Here is a 12,577-nt window from a genome sequence, read left to right as displayed (position 1 = left end):
TCTGATAATGGGTTTATACCCAGAATATAGGAAGAACTCTTACAATTCAATAATAAAAAGGCAAATAACCCAATTAAAAATGGACAAAGGGTTTAATGTCTAAATATCAATAAATAATACATATGTATCTGAAGCATATACATGGGGCAATAAGCACATGGAAAGATGTTCAACATCATTACTCACCAGGGAAATACAATATAAAAAAAAATCAAAACCACAATGTAATACCACTTCACACCCATGGGACAGCTAGAATGGAAAGGTCAGCTATCAACCAGCACGGGCAAGGGTGGGGAGAAATCGGAACCCTCATCAGCTGCTGGTGGGGATGTAAAACGACGCAGACACATCGCGGAACGTCTGGCAGCTCCTCAAATGGTTCAACACAGAGTTGCCATATACCCCAGCAGTTCCACTCCTGGGTGTGGAACACTCACGGCAAATGAACACACATCCACACAAACGTTTACAGCAGCATTATTCATGAAAACCAGAAGGAAGGAAACAACCTAAGTCTCCATCAGCACACAAGCGGATAAACAAATGTGCTCCATCCATAAAACTGAGTATTATTTGGTCACAAGAAGAAATAAAGTGCTGACACATGCTACAAGATGGATGAACCTCGAAAACTTACTGTACGTGAAAGAAGCCAGTCACAAAAGACCACATACTATATAATTCCATCTTATGAAAGTCAAGAGTAGGGAAATCTACACAAAGAGGGTTGACAAGCAGTTGCTCAGGTGTAAGGGAGATACGGCAGACGAGGAGCAACAACTAAAGGGTTCAGGGTCTCTCTGTGAGGTGATGAAAATACTCTAAAATTGACTATGGTGATGGCTGCACATGTATGTGAATATAGCAGAAACTACTGAATTGTACATGTTAAATGCGTGAACTGCAAGGTATGTGAATTATATCTCAAAAAAGCCATTTTTTTTTTTTTTAAATTTACCATATTAACCATTTTATTTATTTATTTTTTTTGGCACACGGGCTTAGTTGCTCTGCGGCATGTGGGATCTTCCTGGAGCAGGGATCGAACTCATGTCCTCCGCATTGGCAGGCAGACTCCCAACCACTGCGCCACCTAGGAAGCCCCAAAAAAGCCATTTTTAAATTGAGGGAAAAAAGGGAAGGAGAATGGACGGCTTAGATGCGGCAAGAACAGTAAGTTCCTTGTTTGCCACAAAGGTAGCAGATAGCAGTCACAGAGTATTTCTTAGGTTAACGAATACCATGTCATCTGCAAACAGTAATAGTTTTACCTCTTCTTTTCCAATTTGGATTCCTTTTATTTTTTTTCTTCTCTAACTGTTGTGACTACAACTTCCAAAACTATGCTGAATAAAAGTGGTGAGAGAGGGCATCCTTGTCTTGCTCCTGATCTTAGAGGAAATGCTTTCAGCTTTTCACTGTTGAGTATGTTAACTGTGGGTTCGTCGCATATGGCCTTTCTTATGTTGAGGTAGGTTCCCTCTATGCCCACTTTCTGGAGAGTTGTTTCTTTTTTATCATAAATGGATGTTGAACATTATCAAAAGCTTTTTTTATGATCACAGAACAAAATTTTTTTAAATCTGTATGGAAACACAAAAGACCCCAAAGAGCCAAAGCAATCTTGAGAAAGAAAAACAGAGCTGAACGAAACAGGCTCCATGACTTCAGACTATACCACAAAACTACAGTAATCAAGACAGTATGGTACCTGCATAGAAACAGAAATATAGATCAATGGAACAGGATAGAACGCCCAGAAATAAACCTACACACCTATGGTCAATTAATCCATGATAAAGCAGGTAAGAATATACAATGGAGAAAAAGTCTCTTCAATAAGTGGTGCTGGGAAAACTGGACAGCTACATATTGAAAAATGAAATTAGAACATTCTCTAACACCAAGCACAAAAATAAAGTCAAAATGGATTAAAGACCAAAATGTAAAACTGGATACTATAAAATTCCTAGAGGAAAATATAGGCAGAACACTCACTGACATAAACCAAAGCAGTATCTTTTTGGATCTGTTTCCTAGAGTAATGGAAATAAAAACAAAATAAACAAACGGGACCTGAGACTTCCCTGGTGGTCCAGTGGGTTGGACTCTGTGCTCCCAATGCAGGGGGCCTGGGTTCAATCCCTGGTCGGGGAACTAGATCCTATGTGCATGCTACAACTAAGAGTCCACATGCCACAACTAAAAGTCCACATGCCACAACTAAGACCCAGCACAGCCTAAATAAATAAATAAATAATATTTAACAACAACAAAAGTCTAGGAAACTTAAAAAAAAGGGGGTGACCTAATTAAACTTAAAAGCTTTTGCATAGCAAAAGAAATCATAAATGAAATGAAAAGACAACCTACAGACTGGGAGAAAATATTTGCAAATAATCCAACTGACAAGGGATTAATTTCCAAAATAAACAAATAGCTCATACAGCTCAATATCAAAAAAACAAACAACCCAATTAAAAAATGGGCAGAAGACCTAAATAGACATTTCTCCAAAGAAGACATACAGATGGCCAACAGGCATGTGAGAAAATGCTCAACACTGCTAATTATTAGAGAAATGCAAATCAAAACTACAATGAGATACCACCTCACTCTGCCTATAATGGCCATCACCAAAAAGTCTACAACTAATAAATGCTAGAGAGGGTGTAGAGAAAAGGGAGCTTTCCTACACTGTTGGTGGGAATGTAAATTGGTGCAGCCGCTATGAAAAACAGTATGGAGGTTCCTCAGAAAACTAAAAACAGAATTACCATATGATCCAGAAATCCCATTCCTGGGCATGTATCTGGAGAAAACTAAAATTCGAAAAGATACATGCACCACTATGCTCACAGCAGCACTATTTATAATAGCCAAGACATGGAAGCAATGTAAATGTCCAGAGACAGATGAATGGATAAGGAAGATGTGGTAGATAAGATAAATAGATACACACACAATCGAATACTACTCAGCCATAAAAAGAATGAAATAATGCCATTTGCAGCAACATGGATGGACCTAAAGATTATCATACTAAGTGAAGTAAGCCAAAGACAAATACCATATATCACTTATACGTGGAATATAAAATAAAACACACACACACACACACACACGTGTATGTGCATATATATATATATACACAGATATATAAATGAACTTATTCACAAAACAGAAATAGACCCACAGTCACAGAAAACAAATTTATGGTCACCAAAGGGGAAAGGTGGGAGGAGGGATAAATTAGGAGTTTGGGACGAGCACACACACTCTACTATGTATAAAATACAAAACCAACAAGGACCTACTGTACAGCACAGGGAACTATACTCAATATTTTATAATAACCTATAAGGGAAAAGAACATGAAAAAGAATACACACACACGCAAATACATATAAAACTGAATCAGTGTGCTGCACACCTGAAACTGACACAACATTGTAAATCAACTACATGTGCATTTTAAAAAACTGGAAAAAAAAACCAAACAAACATCAGAAACCTATGTAAGACTATGGGCCTTATGTAAGGGTATTAAAGGTAAACACAAAAACGAAATTATAAACTTCCCTAATTACCAAGAAAAAATTCAAAACATAAAAAGAAAAGGAAGAACCATACAATAAATGTGACATATCTGAGGCTGAACACGTCAGTCATACATCAATACACATGGATGGCTGAACCCAGTGAACAAAAGACAAAGATTTTCTAGTGGCTCACAAAGCAAAACCAACTCCATGCTGTATGCAAAAGTCACACTTTAACCCTAAGCAATTCAGAAAATGAAAACAAAAGGATGGCAAAGGTTTTAGAGGTTAGAGGCAAAGACAAAAGACAGTAGGGGTTGCACTCCTGACACATGGCAAAGCAGAATTGAGACTCCAAAGCATTAAGCAAGACAGAGAAGGGCACCGTGTAATGCGGAGGCCATAGTTCACAACCACACTCTGACAATTATGAGTACCTAGCAGCAAAAGACTGGAGCGGCCCTCTTCACAAAGCAGAGACCACACATGACGAAGGGGGAAAGAGAAAGACACTAATAATACGACACTTTAACACACCAGTCTCACTCCAAGACCATTCCAAGGGTCAAAAAATAAATTTAAAGAGCTAACAACATAATGGACAGTGTGCAACTTATGACCATTCGTCCAACTTTTCACTCTGATGATAGAAAATAGTCATTTCAAGGGCATGAAGAGTTCATGACAACTGACCATATGCTAGATTACAAAAAGCAAAAATAAAAACACAAGTTCCATGAAGCAAAAATAATACAAATAATATTTTATTATAACAATTCCATCAAACGTGACATTATTAGTAAAAAATGTTTAAAGGCCCTTTTATCAAAAAATTTTAATTTCTCTTGGATCAAAGGAGAAATTTAAGCCAAAACTGAAACTGTCTCAAAAACAGTAACGAAAACACTACATATCAGAATACATGGGATACAATCACAGAAGCGACCAGATAAAAATGCATAGATAACATGCTTGTATCACTAAAACGAAAGGATGAAAATAAAGTAACAATCAATTTAAAAGTTAGAAAACAGGAACAGAGTAAACCAAAAAAGCAGAAGGAAGGAAATTATGGCAAAAATAAACATTGACTTAGTAAAGAGAAAGAGAATAATAAATTAAAATAGGGTTCTCTAAAATGTTTTAAATAGGTAACTAATAAACAAATGAACCTAGGTATACAATAAACTGATTACTAAGCAGGATTATTATTACAAGTAATATCTGGAAACAGCTCTCTCTGACTGTATATCCAGTGGGATATATTCTACGAACAAAAGTAACAACAAAGCTGTTTTATACTTCACTCATAGGTTTAGTTTTAGAAGGACTATCACTATTATACTTCTTAAACTATTTTATTATTATATTATGGGGAAAAACAAATAAGTAAATAATATTTTAACAACCAAAAGTTTTGGTGTTTAAGAAAAAGCACTAAAAATGTAATCAAGCAGGACCCTATGGGGCCTTACCAGGACAGAAACTACCCCCCACTACTATGTCCTCTGCCTGCCTCCTATTTGCAGGAAAACTTCAGCCACCTAGGCCTTCACAGAGTTTTAAAGAGCATATTTAATCAGAGGTGAGAAAATGCAGAAACAAAGGAAAGCAGTCAAGTAAGACAAAATAATAACAGTTTAGCCATTAACCAAAGTCAAGGACCTTTAGTTCCTCCTCAAGGACAGATTGCTAGCTAGATCATATGGAAGCTCTATTTTTAGTTTTTTAAGGAACCTCCATACTGTTCTCCGTAGTGGCTGTACCAATTTACATTCCCACCAACAGTGTAAGAGGGCTCCCTTTTCTCCACACCATCTCCAGCATTTGTTATTTGTAGACTTTTTAACCATGACCATTCTGACTGGTGTGAGGTGGTACCTCACTGTAGTTCTGATTTGCATTTCTCTATAATTAGCAATGTTGAGCATTTTCTCACATGCCTGTTGGCCATCTGTATGTCTTCTTTGGAGAAATATCTATTTAGAAATGTCTATTTCCGCCCATTTTTCAACTGGGTTGTTTTTGTTGTTGGTGGTAAGGTATTTATTAAATGATATATTCAAAATGATATTTCAACTCACACTTAATATTGTTTTTTCTTAGCTTTTATTTTATGTTTGTTCTGAACCAAACTTGGGGCTGCTCCCCCATGTTCAGTAATGCCAGTCTACTGACACTGGCTGAGGTGAAGGAAAGTGCAGGGTTTATTGCAGGGCCAAGCAAGGAGTCCAGGCAGCTAATGCTCAAAAAGCCCGAACTCCCTGAAGGACTTTAGAGGCTTTTAAAGACAGATTTTTAAAGACAGGGTGAGGGAGAGGGTTGTGGGGTGCCTGGTCAGCTCATGGACAATCTTCTGATTGGCTGGTGGTAAGGTCATCAGGAGTCGACATTATCAACCTTCTGCTTCCAACTGGTCTGGGGTCTACAGGCTAGTGGTCAACTAGCAGTTAACTTCTTCCACCTGGTGAGGGTTTCAGTATCTGCAAGACAGCTCAAAGGACATGGCTCAGAGTGTTATCCACCGTCCTTGAGGAGGAATAATAGCCATAAAAAAGAATGAAACATTGCCATCTGCAGCAACATGGGTAGACCTAGAGATGATCTTACTAAGTGAAGTAAGTCAGAGAAAGACAGAAAGACAAATATCATATGATATCACTTATATATGGAATCTTTAAAAATGATACAAATAAACTTATTCACGAAACAGACTTACAGACAGAAAACAAACTTATGGTTACCAAAGGGGAAAGTGTGGGGGAGGCAGGGATAAATTAGGAGTTTGGGATTAACAGATACACACTACTATATATAAAATAGATAAACAACAAGGACCTACTGTATAGTACAGGGAACTATATTCAATACCTTGTAATAACCTATAATGGAAAAGTATTTGAAAAATAATATTTTATATATATATACATATATATATATATCTGAATCACTTTGCTGTACACCTGAAACTAACACAACACTGTGAATCAACTATACTTCAATAAAATAAATACCACATTTCCAACTGCAGCCACTGAAAAGACTTAGAAGCAATGACAGACACCCCAGCAGCAATGAGCACACTTAGAATCCAAATCCTGTTTTCTAAAAACATTCCTCACTGCAAGAATCAGTTCTTTAGAGAAATGATTCTTGTTTTAGTGCAGGGAAAGAACAAGGTAAATAGCTTGGAACATCTTGTGCCAGAAAACAAATAAATGCCCCAAAACTAAGGAAGTCATGTCAAATAATATAGGAGCCAACTTACCAAAGGCTCCCGCTGGCCAAATTTTGGTCCACTGATTATTAAAAAAGAAAACTGACTATAATTAACTTTGACATTTTAGATAAATAAAACCATGAGTCTCAAGAGAATGAGAAGACAAACCACAGACCAAGAGAAAACATTTGCAAAAGACATACATGATAAAAAGAACTGTGATCCTAAACATATATTTAAAACTCTTAAAATGCAACAAGAATATGAACAATCCAGTTAAAAAATGGGCAAAAGCCCTGAAAAAACACATCAGCAAGGACACACAGATGTCAAATAACTCTATGAAAAGATGCTCCACAATGTACGTCATCAGGGAAGCGCTAATTAAAACAAGATACCATTACACGCCTATTGGAATTGTCAGAACACAGACACCACCAGATGTTGGTGAGGATGTGGAGCAACAGGAACTCCCATTCATTGCTGGCGGGGATGCAATATGGTACAGCCGCTTTGGAGGACAGTTTGGCAGTTTCTTACAAAACTAAATATTCTCTTACCATATGATCTAACAATTGCACTCACTAATATTTACTCAAATGAAATGAAAACTTATGTCCACACAAAAACCTGCACTTGGATTTTTATAGTGGCTTTATTCACAATTGCCAAAACTTGAAAGCAACCAAGATACCCTTCAGTAGGTGAATGGGTAAACCGACTGTGGTGCAACCAGACAATGGAATATGATTCAGAGCTAAAAACCCCTGAAGAGACAATGGAGGAAACTTAAATGCTTATTTCTAAGTGAAAGAAGCTAATCTGGAAAGCTGCATATGTAAGATTCCAACGATATTACATTCTGAAAAAAGCAAAACTATGGAGACAATATAAAGATTAGTGATTGCCAGAGCTTATGGGGGAGGAAGTGATGAACAGGTCACGCACAGGGGATTTTTAGGAATCTTTACGGTTAAGAGTGAACCCTAATGTAAACTACAGGCTCTGAGTGATAATGATGTGTTAGCTGTAACAGATGTGCTTCTCTGGTGGGAGATTTGATAGTAGGGAAGGCTGTGCATCTGCAGGAGAGGGGGTACACAGGAACTCTTTGTACTTTCTGCTTAATTTTGCCTTGAACCTAAAACTGCTCTAAAAAATAAAATCTATTGAAAAGAAGAAAAAAATTCACGAGTCCACTGTGTCATGAAAAAAGAGAGAGAGAGGTAAGGGGAAAAGAGGCAGGGTAATAAAAGGAAAATGCCTATTTATAGAACAATCTCAGAGAATAATAAGAACAAGCGATAAAATTAGAACCTCACTAATGTACCAAGGACCCATGTGAGAGCATCAGTGGATGCTACTGGATGACAGGTTGTTGGGCAGCACCCAAGACACCACCATTCAGACTCCCCGAGTCCACTGAGCCTCAAGCAAGATTGATGAGAAGACAGCCGCACCTATTCCACGGGACATCAAAGACAAGGAATGCAGCTGAAAGCTAACCAGGCAAAGGCAGATTTACCTACAAGGAACAGCTGAACCAAAAGGTAACCTCTCACCATAATAAGAGAAGCCAGAGGTTATGGGAAAATATCATAAAATATTGAAAGACAATACAAAGGGTGCCTTTGATATATGTAAATTATAACAATAAGTTATTTAAATTAAAAAATTAGAAAAAGCAGAAGCATGGAGAGAAATAGCAACCAACTTTTATACCTAACAAAACTGTATTTCTCGGGACTGCCCTGGAGGTACAGTGGTTAAGAATCTGCCTCTCAATGCAGGGGACACGGGTTTGAGCCCTGGTCCAGGAAGATCCCACACGCCGCGGAGCAACTAAGTCTGTGCGCAACAACTACTGAGCCTGCACTCTAGAGCCCTCGAGCCACAACTACTGAGCCCCTGTGCCACAACTACTAAAGCCCATGCACCTAGAGCCCATGCTCCGCAACAAGAGAAGCCACCCCAATGAGAAGCCTGTGCACGGCAACTAAGAGTGGCCCCTGCTCGCCACAACTAGAGGACGCCCCCATGCAGCAAAGGAGACCCAATGCAGCCAATAAATAAATAAATAATAAAATAAATCTTTTAAAAAACTGTATTTCTCAAATGAGAATGAGATAAAGACATTTTTAGCTAAATAAAAATTGAGAACATTTACCAGTGGACTCAAACTTTTCAAGGATATACATGGGTGAGTCAAAAAATATCTAAACTCTGGATGTAGAATTTATTTTAATTAACTTTTAGAAAAAACAAATACATCATTTTTCAACCTAACCTCCTTGCTTTTCAATACACTTTGTCCATCTGTCAGCAAGCTTTCGTATTCTCTCATTAAAAAATGTTTTAGGCTGAGCTGCAGGCCACAAACGCACTGCTGTCTTCACTTCTTCACCAGAAGTGAATCTTCGGCCCCGCAGACGCCGCCACCACAGTGCCTCCCTCGCAGCCTAGCCATGGTCAACCCCACCGTGTTCTTCAACACGATCGTCGACAGCGAGCCCTTGGGCCGCGTCTCCTTCGAGCTGTTTGCAGACAAAGTTCCAAAGACAGCAGAAAACTTTTGTGCTCTGAGCACTGGGGAGAAAGGCTTTGGTTAGAAAGTTTCCTGCTTTCACAGAATGATTCTGGGATTTATGTGCCGGGGTGGTGACTTCACACGCCATAATGGCACTGGTGGCAAGTCCATCTATGGGGAGAAAGTTGATGATGAGAATTTCCTCCTGAAGCATACGGGTCCTGGCATCCTGTCCATGGCAAATGCTGGCCCCAACACAAACGGTTCCCAGTTTTTCATCTGCACTGCCAAGACTGTGTGGTTGGATGGCAAGCATGTGGCCTTTGCAAGGTGAAAGAGGGTATGAATGTCGTGGAAGCCATGGAGCACTTTGGGTCCAGGAACGGCAAGACCAGCAAGAAGATCACCACTGCTGACTGTGGACAAATCTAATAAATTTGACTTGTGTTTTATCTTAACCACCAGACCATTTCTTCTGTAGCTCAGGAGAGCACCCCGTCACTCCCATCTGCTCAAAATATCCTATAATCTTTGCACTCTCACTGCAGTTCTTTGGGTTCCATATTTTCCTTATTCTCCTCCAAGTTTAGTTGAATTGAAAAGTTAAGTTTATGATTATGAAATAAAAACTAAACAACAACAACAACAACAAAGAAGTGAATCTTCATCCTCAAAAGGCCACTTTCAGGGGACCAAAAGGTGAAAGTCTGATGGAGCAAGATCAGGACTATAGGGAGAATGATGTAACACCTCAAAAGGACATTTTTGCAGAGTGTCGACAGCGTGGGCAGAGGTGTGCACCAGGTACACCCTCAGACCACAAAAAACGTATCACTGCACGCTGCTCTTCTTTTGTGCAAATCACAGGTGGGGCATCCATGTTTGCTCACACCACAGTTACACATCAACGGATGTAACAGGTTCACACCTGCACAGCAGTAACTGGGGAGACAGCAGCCTTGAACGGAAAGCACTGATATGGCAGTGCCGCCAACATAAGTTTTAATATAACCAGAAGGCGGATAATTTTTGCCCCACCCTTGTACTTTGGGAAGAATAGACAAGATCCAAGATGGAAAGTCTGAGATGAAAGAACGGTGAATAAAACGACACATATTTGAGTAAATCTAAACACACAGATCATACAAAAATTAAAAATTGTGGGAGCTTAAAAACAGCTAAAATAGTACACATTTGCACAGAAGTTGGATTTTCCAACTTACGCATCAAGCACTCCTCAATTCCCCCGACACACATGGTAGGTCCTGGCACATCCCTGACCCCGTCACTGGAGCCGCAGAGGAGTCAGAATCCAAACACACAGGTGTGAAATGTCTGGCAGGAATCTATTGTGGAGGTACAGAATACAGCCACCTCACTCCAAGGCAGGAATGTAAGGCGATGAACACCTTGATATTTTCTATATGTTTACATTACACAACCAACAACTAAAAGGAGAGAAATACCGTGTCTGTGTGTATCTAGGGCTTATGAGAGAACAGCCTGGGACTTCCCTGGTGGCCCAGTGGTTAAGAATCCGCCTTCCAATGCAGGGGACGTGGCTTCGATCCTGGTCAGGGAACTAAGATCCCACATGCTGCAGGGCAACAAGCCCACATGCCACAACTACAGAGCCCACACGTCACAACTAAGACCCATGCAGCCATAAATCAATCAATAAATATTTTAAAAAGAGAGAGAACAGCTTTCCCAGCAATCGAGTGCTGGTTACTATGAGGAGGTGGAATCTATATTCTGTTTGTTGTTCCAATACATAAATGGTATTTACGAACTGTAGCAAAATGAGCACAGTAAAAGTTTTTAATTCAGTATAATATTTGAAAATCAAAGACTCTAACCACCACTTGTAACCTAAAATTGTCCTTAAGGGAAGACATGTTCTAGGTTTCAAAGAGTCAGCCAATGAACAAACATCTGGATTACCTGGGAAACCGCTTTGTATCAGGAATATATCTTCACAATAAATGGAAACAAAGGAAAGAAAGACTTTCAACAGTTTCTCCTAATGTGGTCCTTTAAGTTTCACCTCAGGACTATGAGTGACATGACTTCTGCGTATCTGGAAAAACTACTCTATTTCAGGCTGCAGTTTCTAGCTTTAAAAACTGTCAGTCCTAAAACTGTACATAAGCATGGTTTTAAGTACTAGAAAATAGAAATTTTCAATAAAAAATTTGCAAGATACAAACTTTATTTTAAAATATATACAGTGACTACTGAAAAGAAACCTACAGTTAATGTTAATATTACAAAAACACTAAAATGCTTCAAAATAAATAAAGATCCCTTAATCATATATACATTAAAGTACACTGCCAGTTGGAGCATCTCTTACCCACTCTCCTTCATATCCAAGTCATCAAACATCTGAATCAGGGAGACAGCAACTTCATAGATATCCTTCGTTATCACTGGCTCCTCCAGGAGATGAGGAGAAAGCTAGAAAGAGGAAGAGGAAAAACTGGAATACCAAAACAGGATTACCAAGGAAACTCCAGGGTTGGATGTGTGACTCTCTAGTTTATCACCGTAACAAATACCCCAAATAAGCACGGTATCATTTGCAGCCACTATCTGGGCACCTGCTGAACATCAAGCCCTACTCCAGGCCCCCGACACATGGTACACACCAGCACATCCCTGACCCCACCGCTGGAACAATGGAGGAGTCAGGGTCCACGCATACAGAAGTAAAATGTCTGGCAGGAAATCTATTTTGAAGACATAGAAAAAGTTGCTCCAAATGCCTATGGAACCAGGAGGAGCTTCTGGTCCCAGAGCCCATGCTCTTCCCTCTGTCAACCCCAACCTCAAAGAGCCTGAGGACTGCAACACCATCGGGCAAATCACAAGTACCCGGAAAAGGCAGCAGCGCGTCTATACCTGCCAACCTACAGTAATAATACAACCACTCATATTATAGCTACCAAGAGTTGTGTTTCTTTTTATTTTCTTGGGGGGGGGGAGGGTCACGACTACTTTTAATTATGTATTAAAGCCAAACGGAGCCCGGTTACTTTAAAATTGCCCTTCAGGGGTTCCTCTGGAACCCTGGGGTTCAACCACATCCACAACTCTCTGGTGAGGTCAGGACTACCAGCCTGAGCTGACAGCATTTATGGGACTGAGGCCATCACTGTGTAAGCATCTCTCTAGAATATTCAGCATTACAGTACGTCAGAGTTTCCATAAAATCTATTTTATAGTCATACTGCATTTTTTCACTAAGAAGGCTTTTTTGTTTATTTAATAATTTTACTTACT

At 39.3% G+C, this 12,577-nt stretch overlaps 1 protein-coding gene and 1 pseudogene across 1 annotated transcript in view; one reads left to right on the top strand and one right to left on the bottom strand.

The window, feature by feature from the left end:
- The window catches only part of TDRD9 (tudor domain containing 9), a 113,129-nt gene that overhangs the window by 59,562 nt on the left and 40,990 nt on the right, over positions 1-12,577 (bottom strand). The window contains exon 10 of the mRNA XM_057733575.1: positions 11,649-11,752. Coding sequence (XP_057589558.1) covers positions 11,649-11,752 — 104 coding nt within the window. The remainder of the gene's footprint in view (positions 1-11,648; positions 11,753-12,577) is intronic.
- LOC130852509 (peptidyl-prolyl cis-trans isomerase A-like) lies at positions 9,231-9,782 on the top strand (annotated as a pseudogene).

This window comes from Hippopotamus amphibius, chromosome 4 (genome assembly GCF_030028045.1).
Source record: "Hippopotamus amphibius kiboko isolate mHipAmp2 chromosome 4, mHipAmp2.hap2, whole genome shotgun sequence".
Lineage (NCBI taxonomy): Eukaryota > Metazoa > Chordata > Mammalia > Artiodactyla > Hippopotamidae > Hippopotamus > Hippopotamus amphibius.
The sequence above is the reverse complement of the archived record's forward strand: the minus strand, read 5'-3'. Positions and strand labels throughout refer to the sequence as shown.